Raw genomic sequence first — 24331 nt, 5'->3', positions numbered from 1 at the left:
TTTTAGTTACATATACCATTTAAAAGTTTAGCATTTTAGCAGAAAATAATAGGACATACTTAAAATTGTTATTTATAAATGAATAGAAGCATTAAGATTAAAAAAATGCTGATAGGCTTTCAGATAATATAGAATTATGATAAGTAATATTCATAATCGAAGCTATGAACCTTTGAACATCGATTAAAAATTGAAGAATAAATAACTTAATAATATTAGACTTCATTCATTAATAGGAATATAAATAATATTATTACTATTTCATCACTAAGAATGTAGACTTTTAAATATAACTTACTCTAAGATAATGCAATAATGTTGTATAAATCCAGATTTGTAAAGCTAGTAAAAAGATTTAAAATTTTAATATTTTATGATAATACAAATTTATATGTATGAGATATTTTTTAAAGCACTAAGTACTCCCATTTTCCCAGTGTACCTTAATAATCCTTAACACCATTTCCCCGTTAACCGATTCAGTTGCTTACATAATTCCAAATCAAAACACGGGCTTTGTTTTTGTTGTTCTCGACCACGTGCGAGCTGCGCTGCGAACAGCTGATTAGGCGTAAACAAAAGTCAGATGGTTCGGGAGAGACAGTCGTGGAAAATACTGGAGAGATATTACGTACAAATCAGAGCTTTCACGCTCCCCGGAAAAAGGGCTTTACCGTTTCGCTCAGTTTGCGTCCGGAAAACCAGCTTCACTTTCATTCGGGGCTTCGGTTTTCGTCGCGATTCGGTTCGTTTTCGCCAGGGAAATCTGAAAAAATCGCCAGTTTGCCGTGGCAAGTCGAAGCCTGAGGTCGTGTCGGAGGTCGCAGCTTGGTTTTTCCGAACCATCTATATATCCATCGGATTTCGCTACAGCAGCTCCATAAATTCGCGCTCAGTTCGTCTGCAGAAGTCAGCAGAAGCGGTTCACAGTCGTCCGTAAAACCATTTTCAACCCGGAAAAGCAGTGTTTTGTGTCTGTGGTGCGTGATTCTGAATTGTGTAATTGTAATGGATGTCCTTCGTTAAGATTAAATATTAAATTTTCAATGCTCCGCGGGGATGGTTAACCACCCCCCACCCCCCATTGACTCCAGGGCGGCTACGTGATTTTTTATAAAGTGCCTCTGCAAATACAAAATAAGAGTAAAGCAAATATAAAAAGAGAAACGCGTGCCACATCCGTCAATGGCCATCAGGATTTTTCCCCTGCCGTTTTTATTTTTGTGTTGGCTTTTGTTTTTGTCCTTGTGTTATTCTTTCCCAGCGGTTTTTGTCCCTTTTTTCGCCATATGCCGCAACTGAATTTGGCCCGATTTTGATTTTTATTGCCATTCGCTCTTTTTGTTGCTCCCCTCTGAAGCGTTTGCATAAATAATTGAATGCGCCTAGAGGTGCAATAAAAACCCGTGCGACCCATTGAAATATTGACCCAGCTGAACCCACAGAAGGACCCGCCACGAGTCCTTCGGTTGAGTTGGCCAAGCAGGCATTCATCATTGAAATAACAGCGGAGGGGTTTTATATTTTTAATGAAATATAAAACTCGATGGTCCGCGAAAGAGGGAGCCATCTATTAAAGCATTTTAAAAAAACACATATGAAAGTTGAATTGTCAAGTTTTTTAGTGTTGTCTATAAACTGGAACGTAAATCACTTAAATTGATAAGAGAAAATAATATCATAAATAATAATGACTAACGATGGCAATCATGGTTATAAAACATATAATACCTGCATTGAAAAAACAAACAATCGATCCAAACAATTGAATAATATAAAAACCACTTTAAGCTTTTAAAAAACAGTAAAACTTTAAGGACATATCAGGGCAAAAAAGTGAAATGCGTTTAATATGTACCTGTGTAAAAATATAACAACAATATTGTATGTGCTGGAATCAATCGATTTGTATAAATCCTGCAGGCTTTTAAAAAACTATTTGCCAACTCACAAAACGGTGACACCGATTTCACACAAGGTCTATTTCAATCTCCCCAAAAAAATCACACTTTAAAGGCATTTCAGGGGGAAAAAAGGAAAAAGAACCAAAAGTGTAACCAAAATATTTCAGCCACATATTTCTTGGCTGGCTCACGTCGCCAGGTTGCAGGACTCGGATCCTGAGCTCCTGGCCGTGCTGGTGTGGGTCCGTGTCCTTTTTGGCTCGTTAGTTGGTTGACCTCCAGGCACCACTAATTGCTGCAATTTTTCAAGCTCCACAGAGCGTCGCCGGCCCTTAGTTGGCTGCCAGAAAAAAGTATTTTTGCTTTGCATTTCCTTCTCTTTTTTGCCATTGCCAATTTCCATGGAAATGCAACTGTGAGTTTTTGATATTTATCAACCTAAAAAATAAAAAAAAGCACTTGGGATGAGAAGATGGCGGAGAAAACTGCGAAATTTCTGTGGTCGTCCTCGAAAAGTCCTTGACATGTTGGCCCCATCTAATGAAGAATGATTGCCAACGGTTCGCCTCCTGGGATTTTACTCATTTTTCAGATCCCGCTGGATTTTCGCCATGACTAATGATGACCAAACAATGAGCCATTTAAAGATGGCAAACAAATATGGTAGCCGCATAAAAAATCAATTATTGAGCAAATTGCTTTTTAATTAATAGCAAATATGGCCTAATGAATGCGACTATAAGCGAGATTAAAATGGAAATATTTGCAGACCCAAAACAGAGAAAAGCTTAAAGAAAATATTTGCAGAGTATTTCACAATGGTTGTTTTCTTTTCTTTTTTATTTAAATAATGTTTTAATAGGTTATATAGCATATGAAATGAACGAGTAACATACGAAAAAGTGCAATCAAGAGATATAAACGGGTATTTGTGAAAGTGAAGTGCGAAACCGAAATGCACCAAAGCAAACGCTCCAGCGAATTGTGCAATCAATACCAATACCAAAACCTAAACCGAAACCGAAACCAAAACCAAAGTCAAGGATCCAGCGGAGTCGCCCGTCGTCCGACGATGGGCCGGAACAAAGGAGCCGCCGCCGGAGCGGGAGCAGTCAGCTGTGGCCTGTTGATGCTCCTGCTGCTCCTCCAGCTGGTGGGTGAGCGCCTGGCGACGCCGTCGCCCTCCTCCATGCAGGCGCCCCAGAAACGAGGTAAGTGCTGCGATGTACACGAAAAATAACTAGGGACCTATTCCTGAAGAATTCGCGTTTTTTTCTTTTTCAATGTCTCTCGTAACATTTACAATTGTTTGAATACAATTAAAGGACTGTCCCTGAAGAATTCGCGTTTTTTTCTTTTTTTAATGTTTCCCTGCTTTACAACATTCTACAATATTTATTAATAATTTTTGAAGTGCTTCATTTACATTTAAATTTGTTTGAATACAATTAAAAGACTGTTCCTGAAGAATTCGCGTTTTTTTTTTAATAAAACCTAATTTTGTAAGTGCTGCGATGTACACGAAAAATAACTAGAAGCCTATTCCAGAAGAATTCGCGTTGTTTCTTTTTTTAATGTTTTCCTGCTTTACAACATACTACATTTTTTATTAATAATTTTTGAAGTGCTTCATAGCATTTACATTTGTTTGAATTCTATAAAGGGACTATTCCTGAAGAATTCACGTTTTTTTTTTAATATTTCCTAATTTTGTTTTTATATTCTGGCACTTACTAAGAAATGCACTTTTGTTTATTTAAACCTTTCTAAAAATTGCAATTTCAGTAATCTATAATCATTCTATCGATAGATGCATTAGTTATTGTACCATTCTTATAATTTATTCAAAGTGAATACAAAGCGCTGCAATGATTTATGTTCCATTGTGCAATGTGTTAAACAGCCATTTGTATCCCACTCAGATGACTATTTGTCTATTAAATATATTTAATGTATATTTATGTTAGTATGAAAAAAAGTGATCTAACGGGATAAGGTTTTAAGGAATGTTTAATGTTTATAATGTTTAATGATTAAATATTAGTTATCCTCTTAGCAATATGTTTAATATTTTTCTATGTTTAACACATTTTAGTACAACGTTGTAGTTGTTTTTTTTTAGTTATTGCTTAATCTTGTTGTCTACTTTATATTCTCTATCTTCTATCTACTACCTTTTGATTATTAATATTTAAAGTACTTAATACCTACCTGAAATAGGCCCTTTTCCTTTCATTTTATGGCATTTTTTTCGGTGCAACCACTGTCGTATGAAATGGCAAATAAATGTCAAATAATATAGCTCTAACCCCCCAGCTGCCCCCTTCTCATTCCCGTTCTCATATGGCTTGTGTGTTTGCTGTGTTGCGGGTAAATACTCGTAGGCAGGACAAAAGGCGCACCATGTTGCGTATACGCTACGTTGCCATGGCACCGCGCTGCCATTGTTGCTCTAGCCGGAGCACTAGTCCTCATACCGACGACTGAGGCTGTGGCAGTATTTTATTAACATTACATTGCTTTCAACTCGGCCTGACATAATAGAAAATTGAATTGCCACGATGGGCGTGGTGGAACGAAGTTGGATGGCTCTGAAGAGGGGGAGGACATTTGAACCCAGGGCCATCACAACTCAAAAGGAACCAACCCAAGGCTAACCGCCGCCTTCAACCCCCGGCAGCTCTGCAAGTGATGCAATTAAGTGAACAGCTCTGAAGGATGCAAAACATAATTGAAGCCAGAGTGCCATGAGGTCCTGGCATGCGATAATGATGAGAGATGATGGGCCATCGGAATGCTGAGTGGCTGCCGGTGGATAAATCGATTCGGAGCCAGAACAGAGCACTAGTGTTTTCCATATACCTAAAGATAAATTGGTGGTTGATATATATTTACATAATTAGTTTTAGATAGAATTTTAAAGTTGGAAAAGGATTAGAAGTTTAATGTACTTCACAGACACGAAACAGATCCCAGAAACATCCGTCGGGGAACTAGATTTTCTCTCTGCATTTTAAGTAGCTTCTGGTTTAGTGGCTAATAAATTTTGCAAAGAATTGTTTTCTGGAACCTATCCAAGCAATCCTTTAAACTACTTCCCTAATTTAATATGGATAATATCTAAAAGTTCAAAAATGATTACAATTTTAATATACTCCCCATCAAACGTCGCCACAAGGGAAACCGTAGAATGTAAATTCGAAGTAGAATTCTTGGAAAATATCCATCAGGGAGCTTGATTTTCTCTCGGCCAGCAGCCAGCTTTTCCCAGCCTTCATTGCTTTTCCTGTTTTGTCTTGTGAACTTTATTTTCGCGCTGCTCCATTGGCTGCTAGGATACTTGGACCACATTTGCCTCCATCCCACTACTGGTTTCCATCCTGCTCCCCGAACTTTTGCTTTCATTTGACGCTGGGGAACAATATTGTACCGAGTCGGGTGTCCTTTATTCATTCTTCTTGCGCTGCCAGATGCCGCGTCTCGAGAGCTCCCACAACATGCTTCATTTTATTATGCAACAACCGACGGAAAAAAAGCGGAAAACTTGCTACTTTATAGGGCAATGGCAATATATATAGTATATATATCTACCCATAGCACGGGAATAGAAAAAAAAAACAAGAACAGGATCGGGAAAAAAACTTGACGCGACATTGTCGTAAATAAGAGGCAAAAACTTTGGCTTTGTTTTCGCCAAGGACCAAGGAGCCAGGATACAGGGCCAGGGAAGAGAGAATAGAGAAAGCGGCGGGAGAAAGTTGTGAATGAATATGATAAGTTTCCGCCACGACTGGTGTATTGGCCATGTGTGGACAGCCGTCATAAATTTCCAGTGCTAATCCAATGCGGGGCCACACTTTATATAGGTGAAGTGAACTTTATGGATACTTGAACCAGCCCCCCGGACGGAGAAAGTTTTATGGTTTGTGAAGCGTGAAATATGCAACAAATTGAGGGGAAGAAAAGCCACAAGGAAAAGCTGAGAAGGAAACAATTCTGCCACTTTCTTAATTTAATGCTTTGATTGCGAACTTTTAATCAAGCAGCTCAGAAGTAGGTTACGACCTCACAAACCAATAAAGAAAGAGAAAATGCGGTGAAATACCTTATACTTACTAGGATATTCACATGTGAAATACATTTAGGAATTTATTTTCACAACAAAGAGCTTGCCTTTTTTACCAAATTAATATTGTGGTTTTTGAAAAATATTTAGCAGTACCTATAACCTTAACAGCTTAAAACTTTTACATAAATGAATTGTTTTTACCATTGAATACAGTATATTTGATATTGAGAGTTCGCCATTTTTTGATTTCCTCTTTGAAAATTGTCTTAGATTGATCTAAATTACCATCATATTTTATTAGCTTTATTTTTTGTGAGGTCTATTGAGGTGCAGGAATACATTTATTACACAATGATCATACTGAGTAGCGAAAAATCCCAAAGTTAAACCACTCGCCTGACTTCAAAGAAATGCTTCAGATAGTACACCTCCAGAATGGTCATGATAATCAGCAACATGGGTCCAAATATAGACCATGCCAAGACCCGGAGTTCCACCATATCGCTGACTTCCAAGTGACCGCGATAGCGAAAGTGCATATACTCCTGTTCCATCTTGACGGCCCCCAGCTTGGAGGACAATTCGTTGATCATGGTTTGTACCGTAGCCTGCTCGATGACATCGTCCCATCGCTTCGAAGTATCCTGGTAGTACTCCAAGGCCCTGGCTATATGGAACTGGAACATCAGTATTTTTGGGGTCAGCGTGGACATCTTGTTGTCGAAGCACAGTTGGTACAGTCCATCTTTCATGGCCGTGAAGGTGAAACTGCCCTGAGTGTCCTGATCCGAGTGGTGGAGGGGATCATCTCCTGGTCCCGAGATCTCCACACCCACATCCTTGAAGCCGCCCTCCATGACCTCGAAGGATATGGTGACCTTATCGCTGGCATTGGCGTGATCGTAGAAGCACATGGTCTCGTGGGCATCCACTGTGATGATGAAGCCATAAGCTGATTTCAAAAGAACCAGGATAACTAGAAGAAACGACAGCATTTTTGATATATTTCGTTACTGGGCTCCTATATTAAGTACATTTCTATTGAGGTTAGGGACTGGAAAAGTAAATGAGAAGACATTATTCCCCCGGCCAAGCCCGTCGGAGCTGAATAATTGAATGCTGTGCTAATTTAACCAACTTCTCTTCATTACGAACGGACCATCCACCCCATTTTGATCCCCTCCCTGTACAAACACCCTCCAAATCAAATTAAGATGATAAAAGCAAATTGCAAATTGTCAGATCCCAGTGCCCCGCCCCCAAAGTCGGCCCCTTGGCAATGCATATTTGATGTTATCGATTCCTTGGCCCATCAATTGTCAAAATGTCATGCATTTTTAATGCCATTTGGGCGGGCGGACACACATTTGGATTTTCCGCAAATCATTCTTCTTGCTCTTGCCATTCGCCCATTGAATTTTGAAGCGATTTATGGCTTTTGTGTTCAGTAAAATTTTAATGCAAAATTCTGAACATTTTTCAATTGTTCTTTGCCCTCTTTAAAAGCGAACAAAATTTATGTAGTTATAATTATTTTCGGCTGTAATTTCAGTGCTTTGTCCGTGGGCAGAATGCTGAAGTGAACAAAAATTTATGTATAGCAATATTCGCGTACATTGTTTGCATCAGTGAAATCAAAACTTTTGTTAATGTAATTCCGCTAATTGCCATGTTCCTTTTTTTTCCAATAATATTTCCCTAGTCGCAGTAATAACTGCTATTAAAGCTTAAGGTAATATTTTTGCTATTTTATGATGCTGTAATAAATTGCGTGGAAATGCATTCAATTGTGTTTGGTCATGTGAAACCATACGAAATTAACGCCGCTTCAGCGAGACTGTAACAAATTGATTCAATTGCTGTAAAAATGTACTCCCTTCAACAATTTGTTTATCGCCAACGATCCACAGTTTATGTCGCACCTTAAACAATTTTACGAGTCGTCAATTCGACAGCCAGGAAACCCCTTCAACTCCACACGGACCCTCAACTATTTGCAAAATGTTCTCACACCCAGTCCTCCAAAAGTCTCCCCTTCCCTTTCTCGCCGGGTACACCCATCTCACTCTCTATCTCTATAGAAACATTCTACAACTATTTGCTGTGTGCTCTACTTAAACATTTTTTCCCCGTTAGCTTCGCTTGTTCTTCATGGGTTTTTTCCCCGAGTTCGTTTGTAGCCCGCACTTTTGAATATCCTTTATGATATTCAATTTCAAATTCTAATGCTTTAAGCGATTAAGTACACGCTTTACGCCACTTAACTCCATGTCGCCCGCTTTAGACGGTGTCAGCTGCCCTGCTGCCCCTCCAATCCTCCAATCCCCACATCCCGACGATTCCCAGCCAGATCCTATCCTGATCCTATCCAGTTTCGTCCCTTCCCTGCGATTCGCGGTATTTGCCGACTTCAGTTACTTTAGGCGCCGGGAACACTTGATGCCTGCCTGGCCCCTGCCTATTTTGCACTGAGAAAATCATCTAGGGACTCTTCTATGAAGAAGGAACCTTGAAAGATATATTACTATTATTGTTTTAACTATTAGAAGTTAAAAATATTGAATCCCGGTTTTAATAAGTGGTTATAATCGGTTTTATAAAATTTATTTAAATAATTATACTCCTTTCTAGGAATGTGTGACAGTACTTTCACTATAAGGAACGATAGATATTATGTTTATTGGATTTTCGTGTTGAAGGTGCTGAAATTGCCTACTCAATGTGATTAAATCTGTGCAAACTAAGACAAGAAATACTTTTAAGTTAAATATTTTTAATTACACTAAGTTTCTTAATGAAAGACTACCTTATTTGTTTTTGAACAGGTAATATGGTTTTAGCTTAATTCCTCCTGCTCATTATAGTCTTGAATTTTATATCATCTTGATTTTTAAGCAGTTGGCTTACAATTTTGTATATGAGGGACGTCCTTTATAATATGTGCAACGCAAAATGAAATGTTTTTGTTCATTCCATAGTAAAAAAAGGCAAATTTTAGTTTTACTTATACTTTTCAGAACATTTCTTCTACTCTTTAAAATGTTTTTGGATGAGAAATATTTTCCCTTTTATTTTTGGTAACTATAGATCATTTCTCTCAGTGTCTTACCACTCCTGGCCCATCTTTTTTCCCATGCCACCCGCCGTGTCGACATGACATCGACGCTCTTAAGTGCCAGTTCGAGTTGGCCCCGCCACTGAATTTCCCTTTCTTTTATTTTTCTGTGCCGTGTTAAAGGACTTTTTGCTGGATTTTTCAAGTGCGTGCAGCAGCTTAGGAGCAGATGTGCGTGTAGGTGTGGCTGTGACCCCCCTCCCCTAAAAAGAAAAAGAAGGGGGGACAGATTTCGCTACGGTTTTCCCGTTGCCAACGATTGGGCCTGGCTTAAAGCGGCTTAAATTACGTATACGCCCAGGCGGTCAGTCAGCCGACAGCCTGTGGATAATAGCCAGGCTATTCACCCCTCCAACCCCTCTTCTTTTCCCAGTTTCGCCGCCTCTGTCCCCTTATTTTGCATTTTCTGAAACTATTTTTTCTACACCTTGACTAGTTTCGGCATCTACTCAATTATTATTATGCCGCTTGGGGGAAAAGTTCCCATGGACTCACGTGCCTTTGGCTTTGATCATCTTCCCTGCACTCCTCCCAGTTTTCCTGTTTTTTTGTGTCCCGCCCCTCATCCCTCACTTTTCTTCATCAAATCGCTTTTGTGGCCAGGCCATTCGTGCGTGTTCTAATTTGTTTGCAACTCTACGTGTGTGTCTCTTGTTGATTGCCTCTCATGTCCGCTTTTCCCCGCCCCCAAAGTCACATACCCGCCCTCGCACCGGGTCCACTTTTAATGCCCTTTTAAAGGTGCAAATGATTTCATTTCGGTGCCTTGCTTTTTATATCTCCCGGAATTAGCCCCATTTTTTACATCGTAAAACGTGATGAAATTGCCCTCGTTTTGGGCCTGCTTTTCGGTAAATATAGAAATTAACTTGAACGCTGTCTGTTAATATGGTTACTGAAATAATAAAGTAAAATGAATAGATTTAAAAAAAATACTTACCTAAATAAATACTTATTAAATAAAGAAGTATATATTTTTTTTAAATATGGCTTATAAAAATAATAGTTCTACAAGTATATCATATTTAAACTAAGTCAAATATACTTATTATTTTTAGACACATATGTTCTTTTGAATAATATAATTCTCTTCTTTTGATGTGGCCATCATAATAAATATAAAGAAGCTACTCAAAAATAACACTGCATTATAAACATTTTATGGCATTTGGAATGTTGTGCCTATTAAATCTATAATTTATTTATTAACATTTTATTGACAAGCAATTCCTTTGAATAAGCCAAATCCATTTATGTGACCCACTTTTCGAGAAATATAATGTTGGCCATGCCATTTCCTGCCTCATTGTAAACGTCTCAAATCCCTATTTGGCAAACAACTCAAAGAAATCGAGGCAAAAGGAAAACAGTTGAACAAGCAAACCAATCGAACTGATAAAAGGGGCGCATCCTTGCCATAAGCTGCCCAGGAATCGTGCTAATCTCCACTTGAAAAACACTTGACGGGGGGCTGGGGGGTCGGAAAATGCGAGGGAAATGGAAAAGCCATGAGAAATGAGCCGAAGGCAGCCTGTGAATGAGCTGTAAAAAGGCTCAAGCATTGACAATGCCTTTGGTCTTCCATGAGATATCTGCCGCCCACTTTCTGATCCCCCGCCCCCTAATGGGCTAATGGGCGTGGCAAAAGTGGGACATGACAACAAATTGGCAAATTTCGTATTTTTTCCAGCTTCTTTTCTGTGTGCGTGAGTTCTGTGAGGATTTATTTCAATTGAAAGTGCCGCCATGAGCTGTCAACATGAATCCCTTAGCCAGACTCTAGCAATAAGTCAGCTAACGAGCTTCAATGAGGCATGCCAAGTATTTCCGGTACACACACATTTGCACAAATCACACACTCACATGTGTTTAGAGAGAGAGAGAGAGAGAGGGGTGGATGTTGCAGAGGGAGATGGAGAGATCACATAGCTTGGCATTGAAGTGCTGCTGCATTTCGTGTCCTCAAATTTTTGTCCTCAATGTGTTGGCATGAAATTTACATTAGAATTTCCTCTGAATTTCTGTCTACAATTTCCAAGACAGAACGGGACGGCAGTTCTAAGAATATTTTGCATAATTTTGCGCATTTTCCAGAGCTGTAATTTCTACAACATTTCGCTGGCAAATTAAATTGCCTGCCAAACGATGCTGTTAATGTCTGCGTTGCTATTTGCATTTGACATTTGTTTGTTAATTTAATGCATGTTTTTATGGGGCGATATGCATGCATATTCCTATCTGGCCCTCGTCTGGAAATCAACTTGCTAATTGGCATCGGGTTTCCCCGGCTAAGCCCACTCAATTAGTCCAAGTTTCTGGGCCAAAGAAGTTTCTGACGCTTGCGGCTTTTCCAGGAAAACCAAAACGCTTTTCCCAAAGGCTCCAACTACAATCGTTCGAACACACAATAGCATTGAAAGAAATTACATTGGTTCCTGTCTGGTTCTGAAAATGTATCTTTCAAAACTTATAGTTACTATGCTTAAAGATGAAAAGGAAAAATACATTATTATTACAAACTAAATGAAAGTATTTAAGGGCAACACAGAAAAACCAAAAGTGTTGGCAATATTTATAAATATGCTCAAAAGTATGCAGCATTATATTTTTAACCAGGAAACCTTAAAGAATTTATCTGAAATCCATAACTTTTATTGCAAACTTTTAGACACTTTTGAAAATAACTTTCTTTTATCAAGTCAAAAGAATGTTTTGACATAAGAATTGATTTTTATTCAATTTAATGAAATATTTTCATAAATTAGGATTATATATATTATTATATTATATTATGTAGCATCCTAGTGAACTAGCCACATAAAATATTGAATACCATTGAAATTATATCCTCCAAAATTCCAGTATAAGCCAAGAATTTCTTCCAGTGCACCCACATTCTGGCGTCTATCCGAGTCCTTGCGAAGCATTTGACATTTGCAATTTTGCGTCACGCTTGGCGGACAGGCAAAAAGGTTTCTGTGGCTTTTGTGGCTGTCACTTGGCGACCGATTTCGATGGCATTTGGACACTGGACTTTGGCATTCATATTGAACGGCTTTTGGCTTTGATTGAACTTAAATGAAGCTTGATGCGGTTAATGGGGGGGAAATGCCGGGCCATGTGGGGGGTGTGTGCGTATATCAATTATGCAGAGTGCAGAGTCAAAGAAATAGGGGAGTCACAAGGATATTGGATACGCCTCGCCACCGCCCCTCCATAATACCCCATAAATATTAAATTTCTTGGCATAATACTTCATTTGAATTGCTCAGCACACACGTACGCTCCACTTAAAGCATCTCACTTGGTGTAGCAATTTTATGCCCTACAGTCGTCACATAAATCAAATGACAAACGACAAACTCAACGATAATCACTTTTCCAACGGCGCATTCAATTAACAAATGTCGCCAGGCAACAATAACAATAACCAGGCAAAATTTAATTAAATATTCCTTAAACAGCAAATAGCAGTGGGATGATGAAGGAGTGTTGAGAATATATGCAGATTGAATTAAGTTTTATTCTTCACGCCCTTTTTGGGGGGAGTTTTCTGGGCTGGCTAAGGGGAGGTGTTGAGGGCAATGTTTAGCAGAAAATCGCAAACGTGTGTGTAATCCGCACAAACACACTTACACGCACACACCAACACACGCAGACAGACCGACACTTTTGCGGGAGCCACGAAAAATTTAATTTTCTCACATTACTTGTGCATACTTGGAAAAGCCGGAGGCGAAAAACCGAAACCAAAAACCGAACAGAGAGCACCGACAAACCGAAACGAGCACCTACCCAAAAGCCACCCCCTGCCCCTGCCCCTTCCCCTCCCCCGAACCTTTTTCCCCACCCCCCACAAACACAGTCACACTTTAACGTATGCGTGATATTGAAACAATGTGAAAATTGCGCATACGCACAGTTGTGTTACTTCGCACGCATTGTTCTCTGGCCGGGCAGGGGCCCTTAACCCCGTAACCCCGGTGAGCAGCAGGAACCACGGACCAGGGACCCGAAATAAAAAATACTTTATTTGATAAGCAAGTCATTTGCATATGGCAAGTTGACATCCGCGCTGCGGGGTTGATTCTGGGGGGAAGGATGCCTGGCTGTCAAGAGGGCGTGAAATTAGAAACTCTGCTCAAATCAGCGTCGTGCGAAATATGTTACCTCACTGCAAAGCTAAAATTAATTAAACAGCACGTACAGTCGGGGACTAATCCAAAATAAACTTAAATTTCGTTAATTAATAGAGCGCGCCTAGTTGTATGCAACAATTTATTTTAAATCCGTAAGATCTCATATCACTGCATACTTTTTGGCAATTTCATTGGTGATTTAATATCTCGTATGATTAATGACAGTTTGGGATAATTATACAAATATCATCAAAATCAAAACTTATAATACAAAAGAACGGGGAAGTGTTTACGTTGAGGTAATGCCTAATTGTATGCAACAATTTAATGTATATCCATAAGATCTCATATCACTGCATACTTTTTGGCACCTTTTCAAGTGATTTCATATCTCTTATGATTTATGGTAGCTTAAAACAATGATACAAATATCATTTAAATCAAAACTTAAAATACAAATGAAGGTTATGGTGTTTTAGAAGTAAATATTCCCAACAAACAAACAATAGAATTTCAATTTATTGCTCCTTCTTTGACTTGAACAGTATTTTAAGAGCTCTTGCATTTAACCCTGAGTAATGAAATATTTATTGAGGATATTCTATAAAGTATTGGCGCATTTATCAATATTTTATCGATTATGGCAGCTCTGTTGTTCATCTAAAATTCCATTAATCTACTTCGTTGCAGAAACCATTGAATAGTTGCAGCAAACGCATTTTTTACGACCATTGTTCGATAAAACAAGGCTTCAATAAACTGATACCCTAAAACAACAATTCTTGCTATTTCCCCAACCAAAAAAAAACACATCCATATTTTTCCAAACAATTTCTGGGAAGATTCACTGTCAACACAGGGTCTAAACCCAACGAGGACGTACATCATCGGCCATTATATAGTTCCCAGTTAGCCGGGCCAAGCAGGCAGCTTAACCAGATATTCCATATATATATATATCCACCCCCTCCCCTTTTTACCTCGATTTGCTCCACTGGCAGTTGAGAATTTTTCGGGGTAGAGGCGACAATATTTTTGCACAATTTCCATTTTATTATTGCACATAACCCAAAATGCCATTTATTTTTACAAGTGCTTGTTGAAGTTTTCTCCATTTCTCTACACTTGCCGGCAGTTACAGTAAGTGGGAGGGAGAGACACAGAGAGTGCGAGTGAGATGGGGAAAGGGCAAAGGGTAACAGCAACAACAATTGCGATGCCAAACACAGAAATTTATGGTCATTTGGGGAATTTTACGCTTTTTCAGCTTTTTGAGCGCCGCATTAAATGCTTACATGTTGATTTAACATCCTGAAGCATGCACAGTTCCCTGGGTCTTGGGAAAGCCTTCCCGTTCCCTTCGCTTTTCGCCTTTTCCGCCTTTTCCGCTTTTCCGGCAACTTAAAATGCTACTTTGCATGCACTCGTCCTGGCCTCATTCCCCCATCCACATCCTTTGTACATCCAATTCCTTCTGCTTTGTTTTAGCGCGCTCAGACTTCGTTTTCGGCGCTGCAAATCTTTGTTTATTTGCAGCTAAAATGCAAGGATTTATTGTAATTTTATACACAAGAAGGGCCCGAACCATGGAAAGCAAGCCCTCCGGCCGAGCTCAACAAATTGTTGGAAATTATGGCTCAAAAGCCAAGCGCTTTCATAAACATATGGCGGCAAGGACCAGATTTGTTTAAAGTTTGCCCGTAAAGTAGGTAAACTTATTCGAAACAAAGAATGCAGAGATGGCTTAAAGTTTGCACCCGGCTCACTCCTTTTGTAAATGCTAGAAACGGTGAGCTTGTGCAGATTGCACGGTTCTTAATTAAAAAAGGGAGTTTTCCAGGGAAAGCTATAATTTGTAACTTTTAATATGAACGTTTACTTTTAATTATTTGGTAGACTCTTGTGAGCTTACAAAATATCCGAAGTATTTGCGAGTTAATTACGAATTATTTGAAATTTAAGAAACATTTTCCTTCATTTAGTAAATTTTATTTTAAATTGAATGTATATAAAAAACCCTTTTCACTTGATATTATTAAATTTCTTTACGTATGATAATGTTTACCTATCCCCAGTTATTTATTTACCTAAATTATTGGAATTATTTTTCTTACAGTTTGCTTAACTGAATAACATATTTTCTTAAAGAATAGTTAGCTTCTAAATTTATATAAACAACCCTTTTATTCAGGGCAAATACTTGTTTACATATGATAATGTTTACCCATCCCCAGTTATTTATTTACTGAATTGAATGGAATGATTTTCTTACAGTTTGTTTAACTGCATAACTTATTTTTTAAAGAATAGTTAGTATTTAAATTTATATAAAAACCTATTAATAAAATTCAGGGCAAAAACTTGTTTACATATGATAATGTTTACCTATCCCCAGTTATTTGTTTACCCAATTGAATGGAATGATTTTTCTTACAGTTTGTTTAACTGCACAACTTTGGTACCCAGAGTCAAGTACCATGTGTATAGTTATCCAACTATCTCTAGCTAAACCCTCACCTAATGAAGCATAGTTACATCGTTGAACCATTTTCGATATGGTTTCCATTAAGCATTCTCCACAAAAACACTCTCAGCCGAAGGCTCCTCTAAGTCCTTTGTTCTGCCGTACGTTTGTTCTCCCGTCCCTGCAATCCATCTTCATTCGAGGGCCACAAATCAAAGTTCTCACAGAAATGGCTTACACTGTACATGGCTAACACGAGGGGTTGGGGGAACAGAAGTGGTATTGAGTAGAGGAAAATAGGAAAAATAGGGAAAATAGGAACAGGGAGCCAGCGGAGATTTCAAGAGGAAATTGCGCTTTTACCACTCGCACTTTTACTTGGCTGCGTATTTGAATGTTGATTTTTTGAAAGGAATTTCTGCTCTCAAAAGAAATGCCAATGCAACGGGCAAGTGTAAGAGTGAGCGGGTGCACTGGAAAAAATGGGATATGTGTTGGCTTTAAATTCTCGTGCGAAAGTGCAATAAATAGCATTTAAAGTTGAGCCAATAAAATCTTAATACATGTAATATGTGTATCTTATATAGCAATAAGTTAAAAATATTATCTAAATAATATATCATCATATATATATCTTCATCATATATAGGTTAAAATAAAATAATTCTATGAACATCAATCGTGGTTCTTGTATACTTTAAGCCTTTGGAAAATGTAGCACCCATGCTAGTCCCAAAATTCTTGGGACTTTAGAAAATAAATCAGACACAATAGCCAAAAATTCCGGAGATCCCTTAACATTGTTTCCGAAACCCCTATGTTTTCTAACTCTTAGAAATATCTCATCATCTGTTCTCGATTTTGGCTGCCATATTATTTTAGGTAAGCCTACAAGAATTTCTCCAAGTGCACTCGCTGAAAATGGCCAAGTGAGCGTGCAATGAGAACCGCATCTCTCTTGTGTGTGTGGGCCAAAGTTTGTTGTGTGTTTAGTTGCGCGTACTGCAGCCATTTTTTGTGGTTAAAAAGCGAACACACCCCGGAGAGAGTGAGACAAATAGGAATGGAAAGCGTATTGGGGGCGGGAAATCATGGGAAAATGGGGCTGCACAAAAGCAGGCGGCCCATATGCATTTTCGAGTGCCCGACGGCGGTCAAAGTAAAAAGCATCGGGCCCTCGCTTTGCTTTTGTGTTTCACTTTGAATATTCACATGGGTGTGTGCGAGCTTGTGATATGTCAAAGTAAAACTTTGCTGGCTCCTTCGGGCGCTAGACTGTAATCTCTGTCCGCTGTTTGCCATTTTCCATTTTCCATTTTCACGGCGCCGCGTCCGTTTTCGGTGGCCCCCGAGCCATATTGTTGTTGCGGGGGAAGCCCAGGAAAAGTCACCACCCACAGGTCCACATGAATACATAAATATTTGCATACATTACTCGTATATTTGTCCCAAAAGTGCGCTCTTTTTTGGTTAACAAAAAATTAAAAGCGGGAAGAGGTTGGCGGGCCAGCCCCGTATATTTTTGATGAGTCCCGCGGGGACGAGTAAGTCCATGCGATATGCAATATGCTTTCTTTGTTTTTCGCCCTCACTATTTAGTTCGGATTTTTTAAAAATTCTTTGTGGCTTTAAAGGTAGTATAGTAATTGTGGTCCTACCTAAAGACTCATCAAACTTAAAGGCATTAGTTCAGGCTCTAAATCATTTTTAAACAATAAAAATATGTTGCAGGATTTTCTTAAGCCATGAAATAGATTAATTTGAATTTAAAAATATAATTTAAATTTTTTATGGTCGTTTGATGCTTTAAGTCCAATCACTTATCAAACTCATCCGCATAAAATCATTTTTCATAAGCAAAACATATTTCAAGATTATTTCAAGCCATTAAGGAAATTATTTTGTGGTAATAAAAATGTTTGGCAAAATAAGCAATCTTTAAAAAATTCAAATAGATAAGCTGGACTCATCCTCACACAGAATCTCCATTAATAATCCACAAAATTTCCACCTGCTAAAAACTATCAAGATAATTTGCTAAATTTTGTGGCTGCCACAGGCAGCTGAAAAAACCAGGAAAAACCCATGCACGAACGAAACGAAACGAACTTCTAGTATTTTGGCAGCACCTGGTTATGGGAAAACTTTAAGCACATTATGACGTTTATTAAAATGCTTTAAACGAAGCTGGTTAAGGCACGTTTTAGCCGAACATTTTCGGGCCAGTGAAATGTGAAACTTTAATGGCAAACGCATGCAGACAGACAAAAGTTTTTGCTCGGGCCAAGGGGAACTTGAAGTAATTTGCACAGTAATTGGGTATTAACCTGGCTCACAAGAAGAGCGTTGAATAAATGGGCGTAGTTTGAGGCACGTTCTGCAGCTCGGTTCGTTTAAGAGCCCGGCACTCATATTGCTCATACGCCATGTGAGCTGCGGGCTGCTCTGCGGTCAGTTTGATGGATTTCCTTGTCCTCCAGGGGGTTTTCCAGTTTCCGCCGTCAGTTACCTGCCCTTTTTTTGTTGTATATTCAAAACTTGGTTATCCATTTTCAGTTCTGTTTCAATTCCACCTCTGGCGGCTGTTTTTGCACCATTCTGGGGCCTTTATTTGATATTAAATATTAACAAAATGGCCTCAATGTACAATGTACAATGTGCAGCAGGGGCGCATCAAAAGGGGATCCCTTCGGCGCTCTCCTTTTAATTTTCACCACCTACGCCCCTGTCTGCCTGTATGTCTGTAAACTTTGCACTTTATCCTTAAACACATACCCACGTGGCTGCATGTGTTTCGTTTATAAATTTATATAGATGTTGGCTGCTGTTTGCTCCGCAAATTTTCCTATCCATTTTTCCCCCAGTTGATGTTGTTTATTTGCCCAACTGACGCATTGCTGTTGTTGGCCCTGTTGGTGTTGCAACTGCTGCACGCGATGTTGTGAGTCTTCTGGCGGCTACTTTGCATGTGCGGTGGCAATTTCCAGGCACCCGTAAAAGGTTTTTCACCTATTTTCAGCCGCGAGTTGTTTAACTTGATTTTGCTTGCGGGGGAGTGATAAGGGCAGCGGGAAATACATCCATGAACATAACTATCTTTATGGATGAGTTTATGGAGTTAAAACTTGCTAAGATACAAGCTGAACTGTTGTCTTTTAAATAAGTAATAATAGTAATAAAATTAAAAACTGGTTACTTCAGATACAGATACTTTCAGTGTTGAAATACCATTTTATAAAAAGGTTGATCAATAGCACATGATATAAAAATATTTAAAAATGTTTTATAATATCTTTTAATCACTCTAAGCAAATTAAATCAATTCGCATTATTGTAATAAATTATTTATGGTCTACAGATTCCTTTATAAATTTTAAGTGATATCTTCAGAAATCGAACAGTATGTAAGACGGTCACCTAAGTAAATGTATACCTTTTAAATATTATCTTTAATATACATGTACTTTCATAGCATTGTATATGAAACCATGTATTATTTAAAAATCTCTTTTTCTACTAATTATTAATTTAAATATTTCTCAGTTTTGTCTCTGTTTTACTAAAATAAGTTCTGCATATTTTATAAATTAGACTGTTTCAATTATGAAGCTCAAGCTCAGACTTATAAATTTTCTTTTTTATTTGCCTTTTTTGAAATGTTTAAGTTATAATTGAATAAATTTTGCTCAAATTTTGTCAGTTGGACAAATTAACCGACAAACTTACCAAAATAAAACAAAAATGCAAACAAGTTTATATAATTTATATAAACCCCTTGAATGATTCTGTTTCGTTGAAGTTCCCTTGCTTTGTGCACACACATGGCAACCCTGGCGCTGGGAAGTCCCCCGAAATTCCATCCCAATTCCATATAGTCGGCTGTATTAAGCAGCTGTCGGCAGCTGTTGGCCCAGCACTGATAATCACATTTCGCGAAAGCTTTTTGTTTCGGCCCAACTCACTCGCTGCCCCTCTCTTTCTGGCCCACGCCCTGGCCGCTTCTCTCTTTCGCACACATGGAAATTAAGTTAATGTTTGCTTATGAATAAGCAAATAAGCGTCTGCAGTTGGCTGGTTTTTCCGGGGGAAAAGGGAAACGCGGGGAAATGGTGGAGCAGTCTGTTCGTGATGGACTCGCTGACGTTTACATTTTTGAAATGGCCAACACGTGTTCCCCCCAGCCACTTTGCAGAGTCCACCCAACACCCACAGACCACCCACCAAACACCACCCCCTTTTCGAGTCCTTGAAGCCCCCGCTCATTTCAATTTGCTTGCATTTCAATGCAAAACTTTTTCCATTTTGGCCCAGGCTTTCATTTCTCCGAGTTCTCGCTCACGTTTCATACGATTGTGTGCAAAATACTTTGTGTTTTGCTTTCTCCTTTCTCCTTTCCCCTGCGAGGGTGTGTGTGCTTGTGTATCTGTGTGTGCCGGCATAATTAGCATTCTCCGTGCATTAATATTAATTAGTTAGTTATGCTGTGGCGCCTGGATCCGGATCAGTACCGGTTCCGTGGATGGTCAAACAGTGTGGAATATGCATATATATAAGTACGTGTATGATAATAAGGGAGGAGCTCTATCTGAGGCAGCTCTACGAGATGGAAGGGGAAACTTCCATAGATTCTGTACATCCCATTTAAAATGCTAACGTTAAAGAACAGTTTCGGATGAGTTACATTCAATAAAAAAGCCAAAAGCTTTTCGGTTAATAAAAACTACCCAATATATCGGATTAATTCAACGCTCTTTTGTTAATCTGCTTTTTAAAAGTAAAAGCGAGGTTCAAACAAAAACCAATCAATTCTTTAAAAAGGTTTGAAAAAGAGCAGGAAGAGTTATTGTTAACTAGCAGAGCTCTTTTACAAATTAAATATATTTTCCAGCCATACACAGAGAAATTCTGACGTTCTCATCTGAGTTGAAAATGTTCTTAAAAATAGAACGACATTTTTAAGTTGAGAATGTTTTTATCCTGCTCGAATCCCAAATAAACTATAAGTTCAGTCCTTAGTGTATACTTACCAAATAGTTGTTAAATAAACTGAATTTAACTTTTCTCTTCTCACCATTTCGATCTTATATTGATACCAAAATGTACATACACGGTTTTTAAGAACGAATGTTCTCAATCCAAGAACAATGTTCTCAATTCAAGAACAATGTTCTTAGATAGTTTTCTCTATGTAGGTAAAATTAAATATAATTTGTCAACTATTTGCTTAATAAATTTAAGCTATTAATAATCTAAAAAATACATTTGAAATTAAAAACAAAGTAGGGTTATGTATCACACTAATTAAAGCTTTGCCTTCTAAGCCTGCTCCATTTTAAGGACAGCCTCCGTGGACCTGGCGAAATATTCATGTGCCGAAACCCTCACAAAAACCGAGCAAATTTACTGCCCATGTGCAAATCCTGTAGCCCAAAGATACCAACTGCAGTCGGCAAAGTGCAGCAGGTCATTAGGCCCCCCTTTTCGGCTCGAAAAGTCTGGCGAGCAGAAACTTGGACCGGCAGGAGACAAAACTTAGAGCATCCAAAGCCGCTTAGGCATGTCCATAGCTTCCGGTGGTCGGGAAAAGTTCGGAGCTCGTTGCTCCTACTGCCTCTCAAAATCCTGCTGATGCCCGGGCCACAATGGCAAACAAATAGAAATGTGAATGTAAATTTTATGGCTCCGCAAATAAAATCATTTGCTGCGACAATTTCCACAAATGAGAGGAAGGGAAAGCATTTAAATAAATAACAAGAAAAAGTATAAATAATAATGGCAAAGTGGCAGGCAAACAGAACGGACCGGACGGGCCGGGACAGGACAGTTGGCAAACAGGACACACAAATAAATGGACAAACAAACCAAGCCAACAAGGTGCCATGCCAAATGGTCTCCGGCTCACGCTGCGTATGAGTGATATGCCTTGGGGGCGTAAAGCTCGGGGCCTCGGCCTGGTTTTCGGGATCCGAATTGGAATTGGAATCGGAAGCGGCGCTTTTAATTTATGCCATTGTTGGCCGAATGGAATCCAGGCCAATCAAGTGCAATTTATATAGACATTTGCCAATGAAACGGCTTTACAGTTACAGTTTGCCGATGTCAATTCATTATTTACAGTATGTAATGAGGATATGGATGATAATAGCAGTTCGAGGGTCGCTTAAAAACATATATGCCATCCGTACTTGCTCTGTATACTCTTATTTACCCAATATATACCCATATCATCTACAGATATTTATTCATTATGTATTTTATATAACCCATTACTAGTTGGCCAACTCTCGCTCATAAAACCCTTCATAAAGTGAACTTTTTCAACTTCATCTCCATTTTAAGAATGTTGCCTAATTGCCTTCTGTTCACATGCCAATTTGCCTTGTTATTAAGTGGAAACCGAAAATACCTTATCGAGGGAGTAAGAATAACAACCAGGGCTCAAACTCTTTCCTCCGAGTGTCCTTCTATCTGTCTGCTTTTAATGCATTCCGACATGGAGCTGCCAAACAAATATGCAAATTCTGGCAAACATCTGCAATGCCTTTGAATGTTTTTGGAGCTCCTGCTGCTGCTGCTGTCGATGAACATTCAATGGCAATGGCACCGGCATATTGTACCGACAGACGGGCTAATGGCAACTTTGTCCGTTCTTGGCTTCAGTATCTTCGAAAAAGTATTGTGGCACTGCGGAAAAAATTGTAAATAAAGAATTTTCATTTTGTGTGAATTTTATATTATCAAAAAAAATTATTCTTAGCCCCTAGTTTGCCTTACAACTAAAATAAATATTATTAGGGTAGTAAATACTAAATTTGTTTAAATGACTTTTGAATTATTGTTTTAAGAATATTTATTTTTAAATTTTCTTACACTTAGATTTTGTATTTATAATGTCAGTAGTGCCTACTTTAACTAAATATCTAAAATCCCATTCAAATAAATATTTAGATATTATAATAATGGCTTTAAATATTTTGTTTTGAAGTAATTTCTAGACTTCCTAGTGACTTGAGAAACATTTATTTTACATTTATGAACATATCTTATTGCGATCTAAAATAAAAATACTTTTGTTTAAGGAAGTATCTGGTAGATAATATTTTTTCCCGTGCAGCAAGCACATATGAGAAGTCAGAAACCCAAGCAGCAGACAGCAGCTAGAGCAACAATATCTAATCAAGTTGCCATGTTTGAATGGACAGCGTGGCAGAGGCGCTCCTCGCTTCTCCGAGGGAAGTTCGTTGTGTTTGCATTGACATTTGGTCGTCGGAGGGGCCATTGGCACGTTGCCTTTGCATTCGAATTAACAGTTTTTTTTGGCACCGTTGTGCTCCCTCTGTTGCCCCTCACCTGCCTTTTTCCCACTCACCTGAGTGGCGGACCAAAGGTAAACCAGGTGATTTCTACTTTGCTGCCTTTGGCCCGGGCTAATCTCGGCACATTGCAATTTGGCGAGGAATGCTCAATGCTGATTGCAATTGCCTAGGATTCGGCAGAAAATGGGAAAAATCAGAGCAGATAGCGCCTTATGCAACGATTAAATCGAAATTCTTGGCCAAACATTGAATCTGCAGCCACAAAAACAATATTCAATACTCAAACAAAACCTGGCAAGCTCCCTCTTCAAATATTCCTACAAACTCTGGCCTTAAAAGAGAGGAACTTCATTTTGGTTATGGATACAAAGTGGACAGAGAAAAATCCAGGTTGATAGGATTTTAGAAACATCTAAACCTCTTAGGGTAAAATTTTAGGATGCAAGCTAGAGAGAATAAAATCAGATTTATATATTTTTAAAAATGTATTAAGCTGAAAGACTAGTTTTTTGTGATTAAAAAAATAGTAGTCTTTAAATAGAGTTTACCTTAATTACAATAATATATTCTTCCGGTGCACAAAAGAGCTGCTTCGCAGACACGAGTGAAATAATACTCTCAGAGATCAGAGATAAGCTCGGGGATAACATACATATCGAGTGCAAGAATCAAACACAAACACTGGGGGTACGAGATGGGGAAATGATTTCAACAAAATTTTAATTAACAAACCAATTAGTTTTGTGTTATTTCGAATAAAATAAAAAAGGACGGAGAGAGGCGAACTCAACTCGTTGCCAAAGTTATAAAAACAAGACAGCAAAGGAAAACAATGGCAAACAAACAGCATTGACCCAAATCAACTTGAAAAGGAAGCATGTAAAAAGCAAATACGTAACGAAGGCGTAGATAGGGATTCAGATACGGATATGTACGACTATACAGATACGGGATGGGGTCAGGCGGGGTCAGATGGGAATGGGGAAGGGAACTCGAGAGCTGGGGAGAAGTTCAAGCTTAACCGCAGGCCACAAGCTTCGGATCCGTTTTCCACATTGCAGCAGTCTATACGGCAATTTAGATAAACTTGTTCTTGTTCTTGTTCTTGCTCTTGCCATTTTTGTTGGCCATCCTGTTGTTGTTGTTGTTGTTGCTGTTGATATCCTGGCATTGACCAGGCCAAGAGCACCAGATGCTCACCGCAAAAAGGCAAAAGTCAAGCCCCGAATGCAGGTCCTTGCGAGTTCATAAAACGACAATCTACTCGCATGGCAAAATAAAAGAAAAACTCGGCAAATTTGAGCAGTAATCGACAGAGGTGGCG

At 38.7% G+C, this 24331-nt stretch overlaps 2 protein-coding genes across 4 annotated transcripts in view; one reads left to right on the top strand and one right to left on the bottom strand.

Annotated features, from left to right (window-relative positions):
• Positions 1–798: 798 nt before the first annotated feature.
• Positions 799–24331, top strand: part of LOC119550682 — a 64420-nt gene continuing 40887 nt past the window's right edge. The window contains exons 1-2 of one of the 3 annotated variants that reach the window (XM_037859544.1): positions 799–980; positions 2767–3115. In XM_037859544.1, the coding sequence (XP_037715472.1) occupies positions 2860–3115 (256 nt within the window). In that variant the 5' untranslated portion in view covers positions 799–980; positions 2767–2859. Of the gene's footprint in view, positions 1006–1127; positions 1144–2766; positions 3116–24331 lie in introns of those variants that run through there. The other 2 variants (XM_037859545.1, XM_037859546.1) reach the window with 2 other exon arrangements.
• Positions 6282–7018, bottom strand: LOC119550685 (transmembrane emp24 domain-containing protein 2). Its single transcript, XM_037859548.1, has one exon. The coding sequence runs from the start codon at positions 6966–6968 to the stop codon at positions 6357–6359; it is 612 nt and encodes a 203-aa protein (XP_037715476.1). The 5' UTR covers positions 6969–7018; the 3' UTR covers positions 6282–6356.

The sequence above is a fragment of the Drosophila subpulchrella genome, chromosome 2R (assembly GCF_014743375.2).
Source record: "Drosophila subpulchrella strain 33 F10 #4 breed RU33 chromosome 2R, RU_Dsub_v1.1 Primary Assembly, whole genome shotgun sequence".
Taxonomy (NCBI): Eukaryota; Metazoa; Arthropoda; class Insecta; order Diptera; family Drosophilidae; genus Drosophila; species Drosophila subpulchrella.
The sequence above is the reverse complement of the archived record's forward strand: the minus strand, read 5'-3'. Positions and strand labels throughout refer to the sequence as shown.